The sequence below is a fragment of the Abramis brama genome, assembly GCF_963993115.1.
Source record: "Abramis brama genome assembly, chromosome: 22".
Classification (NCBI taxonomy): Eukaryota; Metazoa; Chordata; class Actinopteri; order Cypriniformes; family Leuciscidae; genus Abramis; species Abramis brama.
In genome coordinates this window covers 25,634,940-25,660,548 of record NC_139984.1, presented here as the reverse complement: position 1 = coordinate 25,660,548, position 25,609 = coordinate 25,634,940, and the positions used below count along the sequence as shown (strand labels likewise).

The window sequence follows — 25,609 nt, the reverse complement described above, 5'->3', positions numbered from 1 at the left end:
TCTGTATGTGCAATGTTTTAAAAATCTTTTTTGTGGAGCTTAACATAGGCTTTTAAGACATTCTGGGCATTCAAGACAAGTAATCTGCTTACTAACCTTGTTTGGCTTCCAACAACTTCAGATGAAGGAAAAGTAGATTAGTAGTCACTCAGCAGTCGGTATTAAGGCCATTCTAGGTTTTTAGGGAGGTGCAAATGAGCTACAGCAGTGGTATGCTTGCATGAAAGAAGGAAAGCAGGTCATGGTATTAAAAGGTCTTATAGTGAAAAACCTTAATTAAATTGATTGTAGACACCAATGTCGAAGATAACGAGGCCAGAAAGTAATGGCAGCTTTTGTGATATTTTATTCAATTGCATTAAAAAAAAAGAAGCATGGATAGGGTTCCAGAGGTCATTTAAATGTCAACATGTTGTTAAATATGCTTTGTTGGCTTAAATGACAGTTTTTTCCTCTTCAAGTTTAAAGTAAAAAATTTAAGACAAATGCTGTAATTAAAAACAAGGTTTTGTAGAAAATGATTTAGGGTCAAATATGTGTATAAAAATCCAAACATTAAAGATTATAAAAATGAAATGGTAAAAAAGGTTGATGCTTTTACACTTCAAAATAGTGCTAACGTAACATTTCTTTTTCAGGTCAATTTTCATTGGCTTTAAAGTAAAATTCACACTACTCCTTTTTTCTGATCCACCGTCTGCTGGTTCACCATGCTCCAGAAGAGCGCTGGTACAGAGCTCACACCAGCGTTGTTGGATTGGCATGCAGGGACCTCAGTCAGCCTTTGATACCCTTTAAGACGTCTAGAAAAGTGGAAAAATAAGGCCAGTTTATTGTTTTCCAACCAATTTTTACCAGTTAATGTTCACACCAATTTGATTACTGATTAAGCTTTAGTAAACCTAAAAGGAACACTTTGAATAATTAATAATAATTCATGAATGATTCATGCCAACTAAATAAATCAGTGCGTGGATATTCCGCTGTGTTAAAATGACTCACTTATATGCAAAAGCCACTGCACCCAATGCTGATGCAACAGTCAGGATGCCCAAAAACAGGGCAGCGACACCTGCTGATGTCAACCTAGAACCTGCTAAATTTGGCACCGAGATAGAGACATGCAAGATGATTCAATAGCACAATAACTCTGAGCATTTTGAAGAACTGTTCTCACTCTGGCGCACCATGCATGACATTTCAACAGTGAATAAACTCACCTATGTTAATATTAACCCTGGCATTTGTGACAGCCAGACTGACATCATTCGTCATAGACACATTGATGCAGAAGATCCCAGAGTCGTTGAAGAAGTGTCGAAGGATGAGTTGGCAGTCTGAGGAGGGGCTCACAGCATTGCAGATGGTCATAACTGGCATATGGCAGTCTGCATCCGACACTACAGTGCACACTTCAGTGGGTAGGCTAAAAAGGAGCAGGTAAGGTCATGAATTCTCCATCAGGCTATATTTTGTGGTTCCAACTTCATGCTTTGCCAGACCTCACCTTCCCTGGCAGGAAACAGTGAAATCAACAGCATTCTGCTCCATCTCTGTTAGCAGAAAACCATTAGCTACAGCCACCTGGACGATCTGCACACTCTCAATGCCCTCTGAGGATACAAACATACATTATTCTTCAATGAAGGTCTATAATGCATCATTAAAATACAAGTGGTCAAAGAATCTCACCAATAATCTCAATATCTGTGGCAAAGGATCCATAACGGTAAATAACACAGTCACTTGTGTCTTCCTCCACAATCGCCTCCATGTCAGCAGCTGATGTTTTGGAAAATCATATGTAAATTTAAATAAATATTTACATCATTTATAATTAACTATAATTAAAAATATCTCTGAATATATAAAAAAAAAAGACAAAAAGAAAACTGCAACTCACTGTTTGTCTTCAGTGTTGTCTTTGTTGCAGTATTCACTGTTTCGGACATCTTAGATCCAGATCTGAGGTTAAAGACCTTCTCAAGGATGGATCTTGTTGGAACTTCATTTGTAGGTGCAGGTGGAATGGTTTTCATTGTAGATGCAGGAGTGGATTTCAGAATGGGAGCTGAAGGCTGACTGGAAGCATCATCTGTAAATTCATAAAGCAAAAAGTAGGATAATTTTACTCTGGCTAGAATTAGCACTGATGTTTTTATAGCCTATGTTATGCTCTCTAGTATTTCACACAGGCATATCTAAATAAACAGTGGTGGTAAGTAACAAACTTTATTAGGATATTTAAATTTCTATTGATGTTTTTATTTAAGTCGTTTCGTTCCTCGTTATTTCGAAACAAAAGAATCGAACCGCTCCGAAACCGAGATGTTCGATTCACTTGAAATCGATTCTTTTCGATGAACCCGTTGAAGTTGTTCACAAATCACAGGGAACGATTCATTAGCGAATTGGCGTGATCTGATTGCAGACAGTTGACAACTCACTGATTCAATGAATTGGTCGGAGCGAGTCTGACTCTGAATTTGGTCTTGTAACGACTCAACGAGCCAAGAAACGTAATGTGTGTTTCCGCGAAAAGTAAGTCACTAACTATCTAGCTAGGCTATCTATTAGTATGTAGTATTTTAGTATCTCCACACACACACACACACACAGACACACACACACACACACACACACACACACACACACACACACAATATATATAGGCTATATATTTCACTATATTAGTTTGGACATTGCATAGACTTCCATTGATTTTATATCAGGTTAATGATATCTTCTATTGCCTAACTAACCCAACCCAAACATAACCCTCATATTTAACCATCTATATATATAACCATACATAACCATCACAGAAACATGTGAAAAACACTAGTTTTAAATAAAAACATGTTTTGACCGATGTATAAGCCTTTTTTAACTGATGACCAGTAAAATGTCCTCATTAGTGGTTTGTCATAATACTTCACTATGAAAGTGAGGACATTTGGCCCTCACAATTATAGCCAAACCTGCACACACACATAGAACAATGCTGGGCACCTGTAGTGATGTGTTCAGTTTGGACAATGGGGCTCTCAGAGGTGAGGGTGTTGGTAGTGGGATAAGTCTCAGTCGGAAGGTTTGGTGGAGTTGCACAAGATGAATCCGGAATAGCTGCTTGTATGACAACTTGAGGCTTGAAGGCACCAGATACCATGTAAGTGTGCGTGACGGTGAGTTTCCTGGAGATTACAGTGCCACTGCCATCCCCGAAATTCCAGTTAAAAGTCACGTCAGATTTGCTCAGGTATTGGCTGGGGTCGTGAAGGGTGATGCTGAAGGCCACCGCTCTGTTCTGGATAAATTTCCGATCACCTTCATCTTTGTCATTTACCTGAGTCAGGGAAACCGCAAAGGGAATCTGGTCTAGAGACACAGGGATAAAATAGTTTCATTACATCTGAAAACCAAACTAAACAAAAGATCGACATTCTGATTACATTATGCTTACCTGTAATACTAAACTGTGTGGATGCATATCCAATAGGGATGAATTTATCTTTTTGCCTGTAGTGATAGATGACAACATCCATCATATAAGAGCCAAGAGGAACATCATCAGTGCCGATGGTCAACGATGAGGAAGGGCCATCGCACACTTGCCAGTATTTACCTGTCAAACACAATAGTGGATTGTCAGGTAGGTGAGATAACTGCACATTACAGTAAAGTAAGTGCTTCTTTCCTTACCGCAGGTTTTCCATACAAACACATAGGGAGGTTGCTTTTCCCCCTGTCTGGAAAGGAGAGGAGCATTAGGGAACACAGCGTTCCATGCATCTACAGAGTTCTCCTCAGGATAGACAGGCTCTCCTTCATGGAACTGTGTGCCTAAATTAGAAAGTTGACATTTTTGTGCATTATTATTAATACAACTAAACATTTGTTGGTCATAGTACTGGCAGCAGAATATACATTTTCATCTTTGTAAATAGGGTGAGATAAAAATCATGTAAATATACCGTTGAAAGTGCCGTTTTTTGCCCAAACAACTTGTCCATCTGGCAGGACCTTCTGGTTGTGAGGGAACACAATGTCAATGGTGAAGGTGATTTTGGCACCGGTCAAGGTGGGTGCATCATTTCCCACTTCAAACTTCAATTGTCCACCTGTAGAAATGTACATTTATGCATTTGACAAAGGGGAGTTTCACAGCGATGCCATAGAAGAACCATTTTAGGTTCCTCAAACCTTTTAGTGAACCTTTTTTTCTTAGTGTGAAGAGTATTTTAATAATCTAAAGAACCGTTTTGCACTATAAAGAACCTTTTGTGGAATGGAAAGGTTCCATGGATGTTAAAGGTTCTTCATGGAACCAAAGATGCCAATAAAGAACCTTTATTTCTGTCAGGACCACTATCGTCAAATACGATTGACAGTTAGCATAGAGTTTGGATTGATGGTATGGTTCCGTTCTGGGCAAGAACTCCCCGCACATCCATACAGCCTAGCATGGATAAGAGCAGGGAGAGCAGCAATAACCCCCCTTAGGGTAAACAGAACAGAACCAACATATATTGCAGATATCATTAATTAATTTTAATGTACAACATAATTAGAGAATTTTAGTCTGATTCAGGGGGAATCAGAATGCCAAATTCTGACTGATGAGAGGAGGAGTTCGTAGGTAGACGTGGATCAGTTAGCTTATGTGAGCTTGGCTAACGTGACCTGCCAGAACTGACACTTCGCTTGATTTTTAAGAGTGTAAATCACCTTGCATTGCATTCAAGATATAAGTTTTTATCAATTCATGCTAATCAAACCCATGACTTTGGGGTCACTAGCAACATGCTCTACCATTTGAGCTACAGAACAGTAATGAAACAAATTGATGAAACATGTTGATGTAATGATGTAGAAAATATATTTCTTGACTGAATTGTATTACCTGTCCAGCTGTTTTTGTTGAGTGGGTCTCCATCTTTCCACACTGGGAACTGTTTTGTATTCCATGTCTGATATTGATTGAATCTGGGTTTCGAGTTGCTTCTGTCAACTTGTCCTTATGCAGAAATGAAAAGTTGGGAAACAAACTGCAGTGAGATTATTTGGTGGAAACTGAAAATGATTTGAGAGAAAAGGCTTTGAAAGCCCTTAAACTCTAAATGGGTGACTGACCCGCTTATAAACTTTAAAGTCTACAATTGGTTGAGAGAATGAGAGTCGGGGCATGTGACCGGATAAGATATTTAGCACACTTTCTGCAGTGTGACCCCAAATCCTGTGCATGTGATGGTCAGCTATACATGTGACCATACTTTTGGTTTTACTGCATAAAGGACAGGCTTGCTCCAAGAAACAGCTGGTGCTGTGCCAATCAAAACCATTACATTATAGGTATAAAAGACTTGTCATATTACAGTAATGCTTCTGGGCCATTTTGTATTTTTAAGTCATAGGATACATTATTTCCTATTTGATCTGAAAATTCCAAGACATACTTTTAATGAATATAAGGGGGTCAAGGAGATCAGGACGTTGCCATGCAGCATTAAATCTACCCGTAAGGTTTAGGAATTGTAGTAGGGAAGGTTTTAACAGTACAGCAAAGACAAAAGAATACCCTCCAGCAACATTCACTGAAATAGTTAACTATTAAGTTAACAATTTTCTTTTGACTTTCCTGATAACCAGTGTTCTTTTCAATGCAGTTAAAAAAACCTCTCCACTAAATATAAATGCTGGTAAACACAATTCCAAGTATGATATACAGCATGGTGCTGCATCTAATTAATAAAACACACAATAAATATAAATAATATTGAAATAATCTTTACTTACTTGTTAAAGCCACAGACAAACAGGTCACTATCAGTATTCTTGAAAGTAGCTTCATTTTGTCACTTTGTTGTTGGCACCTTAATGACTTTCGGCTTCAGAAGTATCGCTATTTATATAGCCACATCATACATCTGTGGCTGAATAGCCCCTCCCATAAGACCATCCACACACACACACACACACACACACAGTTTCACAGTGTGTAGGCTACTTTCATCTTGACACCTCTAACCTTATTATTTATTATCAGGTTAGGTAAAGTAATTAAAGTCTGGCCTAAATTATAAGCATTAAAAATGCTTACAATTTAGTCAGAAGACTGCTTTTGCTCAAGTCTTAAACAATAAAAATCAAAAGTTTTTGTAATCAATTACATTTATTTTATTTGGTTACTTTTCTTTTTATAAAAAACAAAAGTGTTAAGGCAAATAAAAATTCATTAAAGTATAAAATATCACACTTTCAATCAAAGGTGTAGTCATCTCTGGGCTTCTTTGTCTTTAGCTTCGTTTCTTGTCCTCATCTCTAAGCTTCTAGGTGTCGGGGATGCTGATACGACACACACAGATAAATGTGCAGTATGTCCTAGTGATGCTGTGCAAGAGTTATCAGATTACAATTCCATTAAATATTACTTGCACTAATTGATTAAACTCATTTATGAATTATGCTGATCAGTCGCGCATGGGCACTTAAAAAAAAATAAAGGTTCCACTTTAAACCTAAAGTATTTTATTATTAAAAATATAAGGGGAAACAAAAATCCAAAATATAGATTTGAAGAACTTGTAAGAAAACATCAATAATATCTACTTACCATAGATAAAAAAATAATAAAAACATTTAAAATGTAAAAGAAACAAAATAGTTCCGAAGCGCTGCAAACAACCACTGAACAACCTTTTGTTTAAGAATGTAAAATACTTTATTTTACATAATGGGTCTTATTTTTTTAAGAGTCACATTGAGATTACAAGCTCTTTTCCAAGCTGAGCTTCTTTTAATGAGGAACAAAGCTGGAGAATGCTTACATGTGATATCAGTGGAGCACTGCATTTGGCTGGAAATCTGACGCTTTTAAAGGCTTTCTTTCTTAATTGGGTCAGTGGCCATAAGCATCTTACATTTTTTTGCCACATCTGATATTTAATTTTTTTACATATCCTTACAAATGCAATAGAATGAGTTTTGGTAAGATAAGCTTGCAAGTGTTCATTTTGAGATGTGTATGAGAAACAATGCTTAATGCAAATGAAGGGGAAATTGTGTCAAACCTGCTGTAGGAGGCTGGTACAGTGTCAGAGATCAAGGATGGCTGACTCCAAGAACAATAGAGTCTGTTCAGGTCTGGGCACGCAAGGATCATCTACATTCTGTGAATACTAACGCACAGAGGTTAACAGGTTCAGTTTAGCACTAACCCTAACACAACAATTAAAAATCTTAATGGTACATTATAATAGAAATTGAAAATATGTTTCTTTTGATCTTGGGGTAAAATTTAAAATTGGAACTATGCCACTAATTCAGATAATGCTCAATAATAAGGCGTCAATAAAACATAAGTTACACATTACGGCCAGACACCAATGCATGGAATGGAAAGTTAATCAGGATTACAACAGCTCTTGTGACTTCTCGGCTTTTCAGAATGGTTTCAGATTTTCAGAATTGTGTTCTAAATAGCCATTTAACATTCCTGGTTTATTCTTGTATCTCTTTATTCCAGAACTGAATTCAAAGGCAAACCATAAAGGTGTTGTTGACATCAGGTGGAAGCAAAACTGGTCAAGTTGTCGTATAAAAGTGAATTTACGGCAAGAAGCTTGAGTAGAACGTCTGTCACATTATAACAATTTACACTGCAATTGGTAAGAAAAACACCCACAAGTATGTTTCTCATAAAACATTATTGTACATCAACCACATTTATAAAAAGGAACCGAGTTCACAAAAATGCAAACCTTAACTTCTGACAAGAAACACCCCAACAATTCAATTCAAAACCTGAGAGTTCATGTGGTACCACTAAAACACAGAAAACAGTATATACATTTGATAAAACGCTATATTCTTGAGAATGGAGGTACATAGAAAATACAGTGGTGACATGAATTGCATTAGACCCACACAACGCCTTCTCTTTAGTCTTACTGAAGCAGACTAGACACCAGCAAACACAAAACTAAAACATGTTAAACCTTCAAATTCTACTTAGAAATGATAAAACAGGGACAGGACATGAGGAGTGCATCATATAAGGAATATATGCCAAAACTGTGACAGATCTTTTATAGCTTATAGTGTTACATTTAATTTCACAATATTCCTGAAATGTTCCTCATCATCAACAGGCACAATCAGGAAAAGGGTCAAAGTATTGGGGAATCCCTGCTAACATCTTAATAAAAGAACGCAACATTTATTAAAGTAAAATTTACTCTGACAGTAGAAACTCAATTTCATGCTTCCATTTTTTTTTTTTTGTCTGTAAATTGATCAATGAAAGTCATGCCATTTAATCAGAAGAAAGTTACATAGACTGATCCATATAGTAATCTGCATTATTGTGCTATTAACTGCATACAAAAACATGATCAAGCAAGATATGAATATGGAGACAATATTGTTAAAGGTACAAAACGATTGGCTCAAAACATTTAAATCCCTATCAGTTTTAATGTGCACTGTATAGCATTCATGCAAGATTTCATGAATCAGGATTGGATGGCTTATCACTGGAAAACACCAAAATGACCTTGATACGGTTATAATGTAGCTTTCACGCTGTGTCGTAATTACCGTAGTCTCAAAATGACAACACGTGACGTTCTGTTCAGAGTCAGGTGGTACAAGTAAGAGCTCTCAGAAAGCTGTCATTTTGAGCTGAAATCTCGTAATTACAACATGGCGTAAACGCACCTTAATGTTAAACAAAAATGGAGGTATTGCAACAAATAAACATGAACGGTCAGCATGCTCGCCATTCAATCTATAAGTGCTGATTTGAGTGTTTAAACTGAGACAGATATTAATATAAACCTAACAGACCATAAAATGGATGCCATATTTAAAGACATAGTTCATCCAAAAATGAAGATATTAAAAAAACAAAACAAAAAAAAAACAGTGGACCCTATTGACTTTATACAGACAAAATATCTTCTTTTGTGTTCTACAGAAGAAAATCATAGTTTTGGCCGAGTAAATATAGATTTACTATAAAGAATATAGATTTTTTTTTGGGGGGGGGGGGCTATCTCTTTAATATGATGTGGAAAAGGGTATGATGGACAAAAGTACCATCAGTTCAATGAGACTCAGTCATAAATGCAGACAGAATGAATTTCAGCAATTTGTTAGTTAACAAATATTTGCATGGCAAACTATCATAGTTTCAACCAAAGCAGCATAAAAAAAACATTAGTTCAACTGAAAATTGGTGGAAAGATATTTCTTTATCAGATTGTACTTTTGTCCATCACAGATTCATATTCACTCGTTCACTGTAAGTCAGTTACATCATAGTATGACAAATAGCCTGTATCTAACACCATTTGGGTTTGTGTTATTAACAAACAGAAGTAAAAGATGAAACGAGTACAAGCTGGACATACTGTTGTGTATAGTGTATTATAAATGAGCATGATATTCTACAACCATTTAAAACAATGACTGCATCTGCCTCTGAATTGTAGGTTTACCAGACATACTTTCCCAAAGTAGGCATATATCCTTGTTTTTGGGAAACATTTTTAAAAAATAATTTGTGTCGATTTTCAGTCATTTACAGAATACAAAGCTGAAAGTTACAAACAAAAAAAGACCACAAATACTTACCAAACAAAATCAAAATGTTACTTCAGTTACTACTCGTATATTAGAAACATACATTTTGATGCAAATATTGGGGATTCGTATGTTCATTCTCAAAACATACATGACGTATCAATCAAGTAAATACAGACTGGGAAGCAGGTTACAACAGTATAAAAATAAAATCCAGATATCACCTGATGCATTCAAGCAACGACTGCTAATAACTATGGTTTTAAAAGGCTAATAATAAATACCATAATCAATAAAAAAGACACATATATTGTTAGCAAGACTTAAATCCGTACATAAACCAAAAACATTTTCCTTTTTGCATTCAAGGTTACACTTTTTAAAGAGGACAATGGGTCCCTCTCATTCAGTAATACATACCCTTAATTCCATTATGTTTTTCTGTTAGCGCTGATATAAAACTGAGTGACATCAAAAATAGTATGTACAATTTTTTTTTCAATAAATAACATTTTTTGCAATATTTTGTTCTATTTTAACATTATTGCCACAGATGGGTGTTGTGAACACACTCGCTCGCACACAACCGCACAAAACGATACAGGTACATTTTTGCCTTACATTACTCTGCTGTCAAACTCAACATCACAGAAAGTTAGACGCACAAAAGGAACCCAGGACTCCCAAAGACGACTGATCTGATCAGTGTATGTGGACGGATGAATGGTGGGGAGGGGAGGGGGGATGAAGGGGTTTATTTGGGCAAGGGTGGCAGAGGTGGAGGTGGTTCTGAGGGTAAAGGTGGCGGCTGGGTTCCTCCGCGAGCGCTACTGCTATACCGGTACTCTCCGTACTGAGAGCGATAGTCAAATATCTGAGGTTGCGCCGGCTGCACCCCTTGCGCGCTGAGCAGCGAGTTCAACATGTCAAATGTGTCCTGATACTCGTTGGACTGGCCGCCCGTATTGTGGCCGTTCGTGTCGGCTTTGTCTGCCTTGGAGTGCGAATAGTTTCCCTGATGGTGCGAGAGGCTCAGGATGTCAGACCCGTGACCCATCGCATGGGACGGCACTCCGGAAAGCGTCGGCAACTGAAATGAGTTTCTGGACGATTTGCTGACTTTCGAGGGGTGGGTGCCAGTGGAAGGATCTGGCAAGTGGGTCCTTTTTCGAGACGACGATGACGAAGAGCTCGTTCGCACAGAGTCACCAGGGACCTTTTTGCTACTTCCTGAGGTGCCGGCAGAACTTGAGTGTTTTTGTGCTGAGGATGAGGAAGACGATGCAGATAAAGAGCCGGTGGTGGAAGAGGAGGAGTGGTGGTGGTGATGGTGATGATGGTGGTGGTGGTTGGACCGATCTCTGTGCTTCTCACGACTTTTCCCGTCTTCCCCGGACCCACTTCGCCTTTCTGGAACCCGAATCCGCACTTTAATGTCCTGCTCGGATCCACGACTGCTGCTACTGCTGCTGTGCCCCCCGCTGCTGTGCCCCCCGCCGTCTGATTGGCCCCGCGCGGGGAAGCGCGTCTTTAAGGAACTGCGTTCTCGCTCATCCAGTGGGATCTTCAGGACGATAGGTGAGGGGTTGCTCAGATCTGAGGAACTAGAGCTCTGCTGCTGGTGGTGATGGTGCTTGTCTTTCCTCTGCTGGTTCATGAGGGCCTGTGCGGCAGTGGCGTATCCCTGTTTCACACTTGCCTCCATGTTCACCAAATTCCGCTTCTGCGCCGCCAGTTCATCCGCGTGCTTGGCCCGATACTCACTCAGAGAGACTTTAGCAGGCGCGTGGAGTTCGTTAGCAGTGGGCTGCTCCTTGCCGGAAGGCTGCCAGTGTTGGGATGAGGCTGCAGCGCTGGGATCATCTGCTGAGGAGTCCATGGAAGAACCAGAGGGAGGGGCGGAAAGGCTCATCAGTCCCGCCAGCGTGCTGTCAGACGATGCCATGGAGATCATGTTCATAATGGCTTCAGACTGATCACCATCTTGCACCTTTGATTTCTTGGCAGTTTGACCTGCAGCCTGAAGCACAAGTAAAACAAAAAAAAAAAGATAATGAGGATGCAATTTGGATGGTCAGAACACAGTACCAATCAAACGTTTGGGGCAAGTAAGACATTTTTTTTGGAAAGAAATTATTACTTTCATTCTGCAAAGATGCATTTAATCGATCAGTGAATTTGACATTTATGTTACAAAAGTTTTTCTATTTCAAATAAATGCTGTTCTTTTGAACTTTCTATTCATTAAAGAATTCATGTATAACTTTGATGAAAGGTTTTGATCCACTTCAAATGTTGACTACTGTACTTTGTGGGCACACAGTATTTGCAGTTATCCAGATATAATTAAAATGGAGGCAAACTGACTTACTTTCCAGTTTCTTATGCGTTTTAAGCGGCTGGGCGTCTTCTCCAAGATCTGCAGGAACTCATGAGTGAGCTCTGTGAAATCATTATCAAAAATATTTAGGGCAACTTGGGGCAAAATCACACATTACTTGAGAAATTCTTTAAATGGCTATATAGTTTCTTGTCCCGGCTAAAAAACCCAAATTTTGTCCAATGTTACACTGAAGGTCTTCCAATGGTTACTTCCTAAAAATCTTAGTAAAACTGTCTATAAATGTAAACTGAACTAAATAAACTACAATACATACTTTTCCAGATCTCTAGAATTAAACTTTCTCTCTATTAAAAAGACAACCATTTCAAAAGAAAATCACTTGAAAAGACCAACAACAGCTACATTTACATACCATCCAACAGCTCAAGGGTCACTGTAGGGTCAACATACTCCCACCAGTGTTTGCCGTCTGTGGAAACCGGAATCTCCCAGTTGGACCATTTACAGGCCAAATGAATACAAACACAAGCTACAATGGGCGGACTGTACTGAAGGCAGAATGTAGTCAAGTGGAGACTGCAGCAATGAGATCACCCAGAGATACCAAAAACACAGGAGAAGAAACAAATATTTGTTAGAAACCATTTATTGCTATTACTGAATTATAGTAATCCATACATAAACTACCGTTCAAAAGTTTTTTTAAAGAAATGAATACATTTGTAAATGTAATCAAGGACACATTAAATTAATCACAAGTGACATGTATATAATGCTACAAATTATTTGTATTTCAAATCAATCAATCAAATAAAAACTCAAGTTCCAGATTCATTCATCATACTTGGATTAAAGATTGATGTAACTGTAACCTCACATAGTTCTGGTAGTGTACACAGAGAAAACTTCTACACAAGTAAGGTATCTTCTACATAAGTAATGCTATCTGAACATACCTGTTTGTTGCCATGAAATATGAGGTTTGAGCCAAATCCTTACTCGCTGGAACAAAAGGAAAGCTCGTGATCAGATGTGAAATCTGTGAGCTTGGTGGGCTAGAAGTACTCATTACCGAGCAATACGAAGGACAGTTTACAGTGAGCAGCTGGTTCTCACCTCGCACAAGCTGTGTACACTTGACAACATGTGTATGAGGATGATCAATGGTGATCTCAAAAGCTGAAGGGAAGAGAGGAGATGAGAGAGAGAGAGAGAGACAGACTTTTAGTTTTTCATTTGTACTGCAGTGAAGTGCTTTGACTCTTCATATAGGTGAAGTCCCCCACACACAATATACACGATGAGTGAGTGAATCACAAACATGGGGCTTCCTGTGCTTGACTGGTGAGATATCTTTGAGCCAAGCTCCTTGCAAGTGGCCTGTGGGGCGATTTGGTTATAGTCAAAGTTTTCAAAACAAATTACCATTATGGGCACAAGAACAGAATTTTCCAAAGCGGAGGACTGCAAAGCAGGACACAGACGACGGTTTACACCAGGGTTATCACGATAAACAAATGTCAGTAGTTGATACCATTACCAGTGAAATATCCTGATTTAATATGCTATAAAATTAATATGCTTTTGCACAAATTCTTTTACTAAAAATTCAAGCATTCAAGAGGACTGAAGTTGGTACTGCAAAAAGATTGGTACATTTACATGTTTTTTTTTATTTAGAACCAGTATTTTTGACATCCCTACTGTACTCAAGATTAAAATAGGCTCAGCATACAAAATCGATAGCATCGTAAACCACACACAGGAAGGGTGCATTGCCAGACTGACATGGAAATAGAAATGGAAAAGGTGAGAGTAGTAATAACTCTTAATTAGGAGATAGTGACAGTCCTGTTGACCCCTGGGAATTAGCAGTGAATGAGAATAAATGTGGTTATTTGGTACATCTCTCTAGTATGGTGATTCACTGACCCATTCTTGCCCTTCCAAACTTACCCAGGGTCTGGAGTATAATGCTCTCAAGAATGACCAGGTCTTGGGCTTGTTGCAGGTATGTCTGAGATTGAGAGGACAGGCAGGTTACTCACATGTTCTCTTGGTCATGGACTACACGTTTACTCGCTCTCGTCAAATTAAGATGACCCTTTTTTGCGTCAAGCCAATCAGCACCTTATTATACAAGCTATGCCCCTTCAATTCATCAACATATGACAGTGAGAGGCATATGAATAATACTAACACAACAGATAAAGACTGAAGAAAGAAGATTATTCATATCCAACCTAAGAGAAAAAATGTTTTAGATAATTTTGATTCAAAATGAAAATATAGAAATACAAAAACTGTGGCTTGCACAACCTGTTCAAAAGAAAAGCAATGTTATGTCTGATGCTGTAGTTCTGCAATTAAATTTCACATTCGATACCAGGGCTGGGTATTGACACAAATTTCACGATTCGTTTCGATTCACAAGCTTGCAATTCGATTCTGATTTCAATTCGATATCGATTAAGTATATTACTACAATATTAAAGGTTACAATTTCAATTTGTATAGGCTACTTATATTTACATTAGACAAAAGGAAGTTTTCATAATAATAATGTTATAATAATAACTTTTGAATGACATAATTGTTTCTACTCATTTTTTGAAATATAAAAATGTAAATGGTGGCTGTCATAAAAACATAACGGATTCAAATATCCCTTAACAAAACATAATACAAAATACAATGAATATGCAATATAGTGCATATATTTAGCAAAATGCTGCTCTCTGGAGTACATTTTTCTAGAAGACAGAGTTAATGGACATTGAATGTTTTTCCGAGGTAAATGTAACATTACATGACATTGTTTACAAGCTGTTTTAATGACGTATTTCCGCTGTTGAAACACTGATTAAGCGATTACATGAGACATGAAGCGGATTTTGGAAAGCTGTACTGTATCTTTCAGGCATACCTTCTGATGTTCATTCATGATTATTTGCTTTAACTAGTAGTAATGTGGAAGAAATTAACTGAGCGGCACTATAGCGATCTGTCACACCACATTCATGAGTGGCAAAACATATTTATTGTTTGAATTTCATAATTAAATTGACATAATTTGAAGGCTGAGACTCTGTTTCATATCAAAGCACAAAGCTTATTGTGATTTATTGGATGGGAGGCACGCTACAAAGTTTTGTTCATTCATCAACTGAAAACTGTTAAAAGATCGATTCTTGGGTTTTAAGAAGAACATCAGTTCATCAAAACGAGAATCACTTAAAATCGAGAAATCTATATTTTTAACCCAGCCCTATTTGATAAAAACGATCATTGATCTGATATGAGTTAAAAAGCTGGTAAAGAATTTTTGTCAAGCTAAATAGTTAGGGGGAAAAACATAGTTAATTTTACAAGAAAGATGGCTATAAAAAAACAAAACTGAAAATCCACCATTCATCAAGGACTCTGAAAAATGATTTTTTTAAATTTTATTTTTTAGTATTTCACTCAAAAAAGGGAAAATTCCGTCATTTTCATTTTGGGTGAAATATTCCTTTAAAAATTGTTTTGCTGCAAAAGAAATTATTGCAGTGAAAATTGTTGCTGTAAAATAACTTATTTGCTAATAAGTTACATTTAAACAAAGCAAGTAAATTGATCCAATGACTCATAGACAGTTTAAAGAAATCGGACATAAATTCTATCATTACTTACATCACTCCTGGTGTCTGGAGACGGGTCCTGAGGATTGAGACACGCATGGGTCACCTTAATCACATGCTCCAGCTTCCGGGGCTGTTCTTCCACCTTCGCAGCTAAAAAGAGAGCTGCAGGAGCAATCACCTGTGCAAAACATGACATTTACAAAGAGGTTAGATTCCTGTCCAATCCAGCCAGCAGTTTCATATGAAAGTTTAGCAAAAAGCTTGTCGAAGGATAAGGCACACACATTTCGGTGGAAGCGGGTGAAGGACTGGATCATGTAGAACCGGTGCATATACACAATGGCAGTGTTAATTGTAAGTTGTGACCTGATCGTCCAAAGTTAAGGATGGCATTGACATTAAAAGCAATTAGTCACCATGAAATCTAAATTAAAAATTATTATTTCATTATGGAATATTGCATTTATTGTAATTTATTTATCTGTGCACATTCTTTTTTTTATTCATGTACCCTACCCTTGTAATGTTTCATCAAAATAGCTTCACCTCCCTCTTAAAGCGAGATCTCTTCTCTGATGACGAATTTATTGGCGCGAGGGCGGGGCAACCTGTCACTCACATGATATCACAGCAATACCAAACCACAACCATCCAATCAAGTACCAATCTACAATTTTTCTTGTTCGAGAAGCCGTTTCACATGGACAAGACTACTGAAACTTCAGTTTCATGTCGAAACTGCATTACTGTTCATATCAACAAACTCAGAATTTCAACAGGGTCATAACCACCATAGATATTTAGAAAGACACGTCCACCCCAAAGTGGTATGGGCTTGTCATTCACATTCAATTCTTGTATTTTAATTAATTAGAGCAACAATCATTTATATTTGTCAATATTCAAATGTAGAGAGTGAAAACACCCACTCCTGAAAATAGAAAAACAGAATTTAACTGCTCTCCATTAATTGAAGGCACATAATTAACCTAAAAATAAATCGGGACAACTCATAATCTCTCCCCAATTACTATATGTTCTGTTACTGTATCAGACAGGGCAAATCTCTCCCCGACGGGATATGTTTAATTGCAATACTAACAGACATACTTTGGAATGGCATAAACAACATTTAAGTCTATAACTGGAGTGTAAACAAATGGTATAATGAAGAAAATAGTGGAAACCGGAGGGTGGGAAAAGCAATGACACCGGCTGCGCTATTGTTCAGTAGGAGAGACACTTCAAGCTAGGCCCTGAGGCCTAAACTAACCCCCAAAAACCACAAAACTGGGACATAAATCGTTTATTCCAATAGCCTTAATTCACACGTTTCACAATACAAAAGGCGTGTTTACTGGTAGACCTGTTTCAGGTCATTATAACGTTGAAACTCAACGCTAGACAAGCCGCCCAAACCGGCGTCAGCAGATGCCGAGAACGACGCCTCACAAACTGAAAAAGATACACGTTGAGCCGCTGTCCCATGTCCTGCAGCAGGTTAGCAGCTTGCTGTCGGTACGAGAGCTCTTTGTCGGGATCAAGTCCCGCTCGGCGAGATGGGCTGTTTTCGATTTGTTCGCGCGTGAAGTACCATTTATTGTTATTTAGCGAAGGCGAAGGGAACGTAGCCGCCATTACTGAGAAGGACAATGTTTTAAAATCTCTCTGCGTCACAGGAAGCGCGTCATCGCTGGCTGGAATGCGACAAACCTGAACCAGAGCCCGTCCCAAAAAACCGAAACCTGAAACAAACTTTATTTATACCCTAAATTCAGGAATAAATTATAATTAATAATACTACCATCAATAATAAAATAGTTTATGACAAGTTTAGTAGGTATCTGCAATGGCCATTACAATAAACCGTTGAACCATCCTGATGTAAGGATATGTTATTTCAAGAAAACTTTAATATAAATTATAGATTAATGCAAAATAATTTAGGTTCAAGTTGATTTTAACAAATCAAGTGCTTTTCTTAAAAAAACAAAACAAAACAAAACAAAAAACAATTCAACGCCAAGGGATGAAATTAAATAGGAAATAACGATAAACCAAACAACTTTAAAGAAAATATACAAAAGTCATAAATTAATTAAATAAATGTTTTTATTATTAAATACTACAAACTGGGAGACTTAAATCTATATTTGTGTATAAAATGCTTCGTCAAATAGTATAAAAAAAGTAATAAAAAACAAATCAATCATAAATCAGTTGAGAATGAATCATTCTCTTTGACATTAAATTGTAACATCTGCTGTTTTTTTAAACATATGATAATCATATACATTCTTTCCGTTTGATATCTTATTTTATTGTTATAATATTTGTAAGTAGGCTTGCAATGTCGCCCAGCTGTCTGCAAAATAAAGGTTTGCAGAGAACTTTTATTTTGACATATCCGTTCCTACATATCTTCTTTTTCTTCATTTTAAATCGATGCGGGAATTTAAAGGCTTTCTATGTTATTTCAATATAAAAATGTAGAAAACCCGTATCTGAAAATAAATATTAAATATTTAATGTTACTGTCTGTGAATAAACTGCTCTTAGTCTTAGCGTCAACTACATGTTTAAGAAGCGTAATAGCGCCATCCATTGGTGAGCTTCAGGTTGTGTCGCGAGAGAAAGAAAGTGACGAATGCGGAAGTGTTTATGGTTGTATGTGGTTTAGTGGCGTGTAGTCAAACAAAATGACCGAGTCCAAAGCTAAAAATATCAGCGCCATTCCAATCGATGGATTCAGCAATGTTCGCGTCACATCATTATGGAGCTTTCTACAGTCTGTAAGTTTACAGCAACATTTGATTCTCTTAGGCATAAAGCTAATCCAGAGTTTTTGTTTTGTCGCTATTTTTCAGTACATCCGACGTCACGTGATCCGAATTAAATAAAGAAAACGATTTATTACTAAAAGAACTAGTAATAATAATCATCATGTAAACTTTTTTCCAGGTTGACTGGACTGAGTCCTGGCTGATTTGTCTGCTGGCCTTCCATGTCTTCTGTTTTGCTTTCACCATCATGTCCTGCAAATACTACCGCCTTCAGATCTGTCATTTTCTCTTGATGGGTGAGTTTCTGCAATAATTAAAATGTTAAAGGTAAGGGTAAATGTATTAAATTATAGTGAAATACAAAATTAAATTTCCGAAAAATTACAAGACGACAAACTGCTCAGACAAGATGCGTTTTGTGAATGTTGTGCGGTTAGATTGGGAAAGGACCCTAAACATAATTTATATTTATTTAATTATATTAAATACATAATTATAAATTTATCTCACCATATATATATATGTGCAGAAATGCTGTCAAATCGACACGTGTATCAGGGTTTTTCTTGGGCCAAAATTGGTCTTACCACTGGATTTCATAGCTTTGTAAGATAAAATCCTTCTTTGCTAGACCTAATAATTATTTTGGTATATAATCATATCAATTTCAAAAAGTAGAATAAAAAAGTAGCATTAAAAGTTTATTTTAACTAATAGTCTAATTTTCTACCATATACAATTGAATACAATTAGCTAACAACAACTTGCTTTGCATTATTCTGGTTTCACCTTCAGTCTAAACTAAAAGATCTTTTTGGTAATTGTTCTACACATTGTCATATAAATAACCTGAAAATACTGTAGTTTATTAAAGGGTTAGTTCACCCAAAAATGAAAATTCTGTCGGTAATTACTCACCCTCATGTTGTTCCAACCGCGTAAGACCTTCGTTCATCTTCGGAACATAAATTAAGATATTTTTGATGAAATCTGAGAGCTGATCACTCCTCCATAGGCTGCTAGGTGACCGAAACTTGCTGGCCCAGAAAAGTTATTAAAGAGATCGTTAATATAGAAGGAAATGAATAGTGGAATAAAGTCGTTATTTTTGTTTGTTTTTGCGCACAAAAAGTATTCTCGTCGCTTGATATACTTAAGATTAAGCCACTGTAGTCACTTGGACTATATTAACGATCTCTTTAATAACTTTTCTGGGCCAGCAAGTTTCGGTCACCTAGCAGCCTATGGAGGAGTGATCCAGCTCTCAGATTTCATCAAAAATATCTTAATTTATGTTCCGAAGATGAACGAAGGTCTTACGCGGTTGGAACAACATGAGGGTGAGTAATTACTGACAGAATTTTCATTTTTGGGTGACTAACCCTAAATGAACCCTTTAAAACTAACCCTTTAAGGTTCAATCTTGCTAACCACTAAAATAAAATGGGGTAAGCACACTTACATTTTCATTTTAAGAGGTGTTCTGAGTAAATGTGTTTTTTATTTTTTATTTTTTTTACATTAGTTAATGTTTTAGCGCTAACTAACATGAACCATGAGCAATACATTTGTTACTGTATTTATTAATCTTTGTTAATCTTAGTTAATAAAAATACAGCTGTTCATTGTTTGTTCATGTTACTTCACAGTGCATTAGGCTAACTAATGTTAACAAATACAACTTTTGATTTCAATAATGTAGGCTACTAGTAAATGGTGAAATTAACTTTAATAAAGATTAATAAATGCTGTAGAAGTGCAGTTTATTAATAGTTAATGTTAACTAGAGTTTAATAAATTGAACTTTATTGTAAAGTGTTACCGATTTGTTATACACCGATTCAGACGCCTCGTGAGTTCAGTGTTGGACAGATCGGTTTTTGTTTATTGAAAGTGTTTTTAATGTCAGCTGAATATGAGGAACGCTTTTCAGAGAAGATAAGGCAACGTTTTTTTTTTTTTAGCACAATTCACACCCACCGGAAATTCAGGAAAAAATCTCTGAATGGTCCACGTGAAACTTCGGTCTTCCGATCTTTCACTATCGTGTCAATTCTCAATTGATTTTCGCCCCTGTCACAAGCGCAGCAATCATCTACTTCACTCACCGATCAAATAAGGCTCTGGCGGGACAACATTTTTATATATATTAATATTAGGCACTTTAGATTGTGTTGTGATCAACAGATAACATAGTAGTTCATGTTTTGCAGTCTCAATGGTTTACAGTGCAGAATATCTGAATGAGTTGGCAGCGATGAATTGGAGGTACGTAATTATACACCCACCACAACCCACCGACATAATGTTATGTATTTTGTTCTTATATACTGAATGTGTCTGCATTTTGTTTTTAGGTCTTTTTCAAAGTTCCAATACTTTGATTCAAAAGGAATGTTCATATCACTAGTATACTCTGTCCCGCTCTTGCTCAACACAGTTATTATTGTGGTAATGTTTTCCTTTAAGAATATTCTTCTTCATATATAATACTACAATATGCATCTCATCTAATTATGTTTACAAAGTATGTTTAAGATGTTGATTTAAACTCATTCTCTGTGTTTTAGGCTGTGTGGGTATGGAGGACCTTCTCAACCATGACAGAATTGAAGATTCTGCAGTTAAAGAGAAAAGCTGCCAGAGAGAACCACAAGAAAACCCAATAGAAGACATGAACAGGACGTGCACCATTTCCTAATGTTGTAATGTCCAGAGGTGGAGGGCACACATGTTGTTAGTATGAGGTGAAAACAAAAGGTTGCAGTGAAGGTTCTTAAGTGTTTATTTCAGATTACGATGGATGATTACTCCACCTACTAGCAAACGTTCCATGGCACGTGTTCTGATCCAAAACCTATTGGACAAAGCCATCAACTGTATTATGCAACTGCTTTGTGTACATAAAAATAGACCATTCCAGAGTTTGGTTTTGCTTATTTGTTTATTGTTACCATTGAATGGTTTCTATAAAACTCCCTGTTATCGAGTGCCGGACATGTAAATTGTGTATTTATGGGAATAAACTGAATGTTTTTTTTATTTATAGATATCATTGTGTTTGTTTTTGGATGTTACCACTACATCAGATGCACAAATCCAAATGTCTGAGACCACATTGAAAATTCTCGAAATAAACAGTTTTAGAATTTATATTATGCAAAATATATGTAAAAACATGAACACTTATATTTTTAATGTTCATACTTTTACATTCAAATAACCTAGTTAACTTTCACTTAAACTATTATGCTAATTATATGATTTGCAATTTTAAAAGGTATTAAATTAGTAAATATGAAAAAAGTTTTTTTTATTTTATAAATGGTCTCAGTGAAATATCTTCCTTTAACCAGTAGAGGGGGCAGTACACCAATTCCCCAGGGCAAATGTGGGTATCTGCAGGTTGGAGTTATAGGTGTAACGAAATACGGGCATGTGCCAAAAGGTCTTTACAATTTTTCGCAAAAGCTGCCTGTTAGGGGGTGTGCGGAAGGGTTAGGGTTTTATTAGCATTTCACCTACAACAGTTAAAAGTACATATTCACATCATCACACCTTTTCTCATCCTCCCCAGGGCGACAGTGGATGGCTGTAAAATCTGTTACGTTTTTCAAAATCCTGGATAAATTATGTATCATTAATACCATACTTAATGCTGACTAGTGGATCAAGGATGTCAGCATGAAACAGATGTTGCAATAGTCTTTTCTTCCATAATGTGATGTATATCCCAGTGATGTGGCTTCTTGTAAAAGAAAAAAGTAGGACGGGACTTGATTTTGTCCATGGGGAATTGATTGGTTTGCTATTGGTCGATCTCAAATGAGTGACAGGTTGTCCCGCCCTCGTGCCATGTCATCAGAGAAGAGGAGATGTCACTGGAGGAGGGAGGGGAAGTTATTTTGATTAAAGATTGGGGGCACATTCATTTTTAAAAAAGGTAACACTTTATTTTGATGTTCCCCTTTAGACAATCTGTTGACTACAAGTTGTGGGGTAGGGTTTGGGAAGTTTCTGATGTGGCATCACACCTTTCGGCACACCCATTATTCCGACCCTCCTTGTTTTGCGTTTTGTGTATAGCTAGTCCATAAATGTTGAAGTGCACTCTATATGGTCAGAGGTGCAACACTGGTGATTTTGATGCTTCACTTATACGCAGTCTTGAGACCAACAGTGGCAAAACTTCAAAGTTACTACCTTCCTCCTGAGGCTGTATGAAGTCATACTTCACAGGATTATTTACTTTTCATTCTCCATCAATCACAACCCTCTCTCTCTCTATGGGAAAGTGAATGCACCGGAGGAGCTGAAATCTAGCACTGGATTCCAAAATGTGTTCTGTTTCATATAGGTGTGAGAGGTTATATTATATTATTTTCTGGAAACTTGCAATACTGACAATACTCCTCAAGGGTCTTGAGATTAAAAGTTCATGTGTTTCAGAGTGAGTGAGCTGTAGTGAAGTTGGGCTTCGGTTCTGCATTTCTCTGCTGTGAGTTTTTATCTGATTTCCATGCCAATTCCATGGCCAAACCATGAGAGAAGTTACACAGGAACCGTCTGAAACAGGTGCTTTCTGCTTTCTTGGAAAGCTTATGTTTCTTGGGGAGTGCTGAGATGTCAAATCCCTGTCCTCTTTGCACTTAAGAGGAAGATAAATGAGTTTTAGGACATCAGAGGATTTGTGATGTTCTGACAGAAAAAGTATCCAGTGCAATCTCCTGCTGCTTTGTTTAGAGCATTCTTTGATTTCACTATACCTTCGTGGTGCAAAAGTGAGCCAAAACTATTAAATCAACAAGATCTTAGACTTCAAACATCATAGCAGAGCTAGGCTATGTTTATCAGAAAAAGAGAAAAAAAGTCTCCTAAATGAGAAATGTCTGACAAACTGTAATACAGCTTAGGTGCATCATTGTTCTTAATCGTAAGCTCCATTCAAACATGGTGATGATATCAAACTATCATTCGCAGCTGTGGATCACTTTGTTTTATAGGATCTCACGAGCAGCATCTGCAAACTATCCGACTACAAACTCCTGGCACTCGACATGGCCAAGAAAGCAAGTTAAAACTACAAGGAAAGAATACAAATCCCCATCTTTCCTTCATCTTCACACTTTTTCTCATCCTCCACAGGGTGACAATGGATGGCTTTAATATTTGTAACTTTTTTCAAATCCTGAATAAATGATGTATCATCATTAATACCACGTATACTTAACGCTGACTTGTAGATCAGGGACGTTTGAAGTCCGCATGAAACGGAAGTTGCGATAGTTTTTCCTGCCTTATTGTGATGTATATCCCAGTGATGTGGCTTCTCGAACAAGAAAAATGTAGGACGGGACATGATTTTGTCCATGGGGAATTGATTGGTTTGCGATTGGTCGATCTCAAATGAGTGACAGGTTGTCCCGCCCTCGCGCCAGTAAACATGTCATCAGAGAACAGATGTCACTGGAGGAGGGAGGGGAAGTTATTTTGATTAAAGATTACAGGGGCACGTGAATATTAATTTTAATTTTGATGGTCCCCTTTAGACTATCTGTTGACTATAAGTCACGTTGCACCTACATGTCGACTAACTCTCATTAGAGTAAGTGTCCAAACCCCTATAAAACTGGTTTAAAGATGGATTTTTCCAGTTGCTAATACCACTTGCCTAAGACTGGTATTAGCAAGTAGCAAATCATGGCTGTCTGTGATGTAAACGTATCACATAAACTACACCCTACTCAGTGTTTAAAAGTTTATCATTGGTTACAATTCCTTTCTGGTGAGTATCTAAAAATAAAATGTAGCACATGCAGTGAATCTGAACAATGTTCAAATGGTCAGATTCATGTAAATGTTTACAGAAAGAGCAAATCTTTCTTTGACAGTCTCAGTGTCACTGCTGTCTTTTTGCCTTCCATGGTTTACTGTAAACGTATCAGCACTATCGATCTCTTGTGTGATGGTTCAGTTGAAGTCTATCAGCTCAGTAGGGCAGTGATGCTGCCTGTCTACGAGCTGCTAAGAACTAATCAGAGGTCTTTGCTTTCCCAGCATCCCTGACGTTGACTGCATCCCACTTCCGCCCAGTCACATGACCCAAACGCTACGTTTCCCATCATAGAGCAGAGTGTGTCAGTGCGATTCTTCCAGAGAAACCGGAGATGAACCGCACACACTTAGACGCACATGCCGTCTAGACGTCAGAAAACCTCTATTAATGATTTCCTTGAAAGCATCACAAATGCTGTTGTTGCGTAATATTGGTTTGACTGGCAGAGTTTATGTCAAGGTTTTTGATGCCTGCAGAATATCTGGATAGATCTCCACTAATAATGCAGGAAGTACCATGGTGCTAACAGGAACTGCACCACAGCACTTATCGTAATGTAAGGGATATGTTCACTTACAGGAAATGATGACAGTGATTACAAAAACTCCCGGATCTTCCAGAAAGCAGGAATTTATTTTAATTCTGAGGCTGATGACAAAAAAAAAAAGACCAAAAAATAAAAAAAAAATGGATTGATGGATATGTGAATGTGGATATATTTACATTACAGGCAACGGAGGTTAGCCATGAGATATTAAAGATGAGGCAGAAAGTTGTTCTCAGCATGAATTATATTCAATTTCATTGAATTGTTGCTGTCAAGTGTATGCATTGCAATGTCGTAACACCATCAAACAGAGTATGCTGTCACGCTGATAGGGTGTTACTCAATGAATTTGGCTTGGTAACTGAAGCTTACATTTGCATATGGAAGGCACGTTTATCCAAAGCAAATTTGAAGGAATATACACTATACTGTTCAAAGAGTTGTTTATTTATGTTTTTGAAAGTCTCCCATAATAGGTTCACCAAGACTGCATTTATTTAATCAAAAATACAGTAATATTGTGAAATATGAATACATTTTTAAATAAATGTGCTCTATTTGAATATATTTTAAAATGTAATTTATTTCTGTGATGCAAAGCTGAATTTTCGGCATCATTAGTCTTCAGCGTCACATGATCCTTCAGAAATCATTCTGATATGCTGATTTGCAGCTCAAGAAACATTACTGATTATTATCAATGTTGAAAACAGTTATGCTGCTTCATATTTTTGTGGAAAACATTTCCCCCCAAGGATTCTTTGATGAATATGAAGTTCAAAAGAACAGCATTTACAGTATTTGCTGAATAAAAGTAAGTAAATAAAAAAACATTTTTACATTTTTAAATATATTAATACTATTCAATATATTTTAAATACTTTTGAACAT

General features: G+C 37.0%; 3 protein-coding genes across 5 annotated transcripts; 1 reads left to right on the top strand and 2 right to left on the bottom strand.

Annotated features, from left to right (window-relative positions):
• Positions 1 to 326: 326 nt before the first annotated feature.
• On the bottom strand, positions 327 to 5,939 carry pmelb (premelanosome protein b). The gene is made up of 12 exons (XM_084099198.1): positions 5,797 to 5,939; positions 4,904 to 5,017; positions 3,975 to 4,121; positions 3,703 to 3,843; positions 3,464 to 3,625; positions 3,013 to 3,378; positions 1,904 to 2,095; positions 1,693 to 1,782; positions 1,508 to 1,613; positions 1,221 to 1,426; positions 1,003 to 1,096; positions 327 to 803 (listed from the first exon to the last, which is right to left on the bottom strand). Exons 1-12 carry the CDS (start codon positions 5,849 to 5,851, stop codon positions 668 to 670), a joined length of 1,809 nt encoding a protein of 602 aa, XP_083955324.1. The 5' UTR covers positions 5,852 to 5,939; the 3' UTR covers positions 327 to 667.
• Positions 5,940 to 7,691: 1,752 nt separating this feature from the next.
• ccnt1 (cyclin T1) lies at positions 7,692 to 17,230 on the bottom strand. Of its 3 annotated transcripts, XM_084098950.1 has the most exons (9): positions 17,021 to 17,230; positions 15,837 to 15,918; positions 15,602 to 15,730; positions 13,886 to 13,946; positions 13,046 to 13,108; positions 12,886 to 12,931; positions 12,342 to 12,505; positions 11,957 to 12,027; positions 7,692 to 11,605 (listed from the first exon to the last, which is right to left on the bottom strand). In XM_084098950.1, the coding sequence occupies exons 1-9, from the start codon at positions 17,188 to 17,190 to the stop codon at positions 10,340 to 10,342; spliced, it is 2,052 nt and encodes a 683-aa protein (XP_083955076.1). In that variant the 5' UTR covers positions 17,191 to 17,230; the 3' UTR covers positions 7,692 to 10,339. The 3 variants fall into 3 exon arrangements, with proteins under 3 accessions (XP_083955076.1, XP_083955075.1, XP_083955077.1); XM_084098949.1 differs by having other exon boundaries at positions 12,886 to 13,108; XM_084098951.1 differs by lacking the exon at positions 17,021 to 17,230 and adding an exon at positions 16,069 to 16,126 and having other exon boundaries at positions 12,886 to 13,108.
• A 931-nt stretch (positions 17,231 to 18,161) lies between these two features.
• tmem18 (transmembrane protein 18) lies at positions 18,162 to 21,381 on the top strand. Its single transcript, XM_084098731.1, has 5 exons — positions 18,162 to 18,344; positions 18,514 to 18,631; positions 20,549 to 20,603; positions 20,693 to 20,786; positions 20,906 to 21,381. The coding sequence occupies exons 1-5, from the start codon at positions 18,252 to 18,254 to the stop codon at positions 21,002 to 21,004; spliced, it is 459 nt and encodes a 152-aa protein (XP_083954857.1). The 5' UTR covers positions 18,162 to 18,251; the 3' UTR covers positions 21,005 to 21,381.
• Positions 21,382 to 25,609: the final 4,228 nt, after the last annotated feature.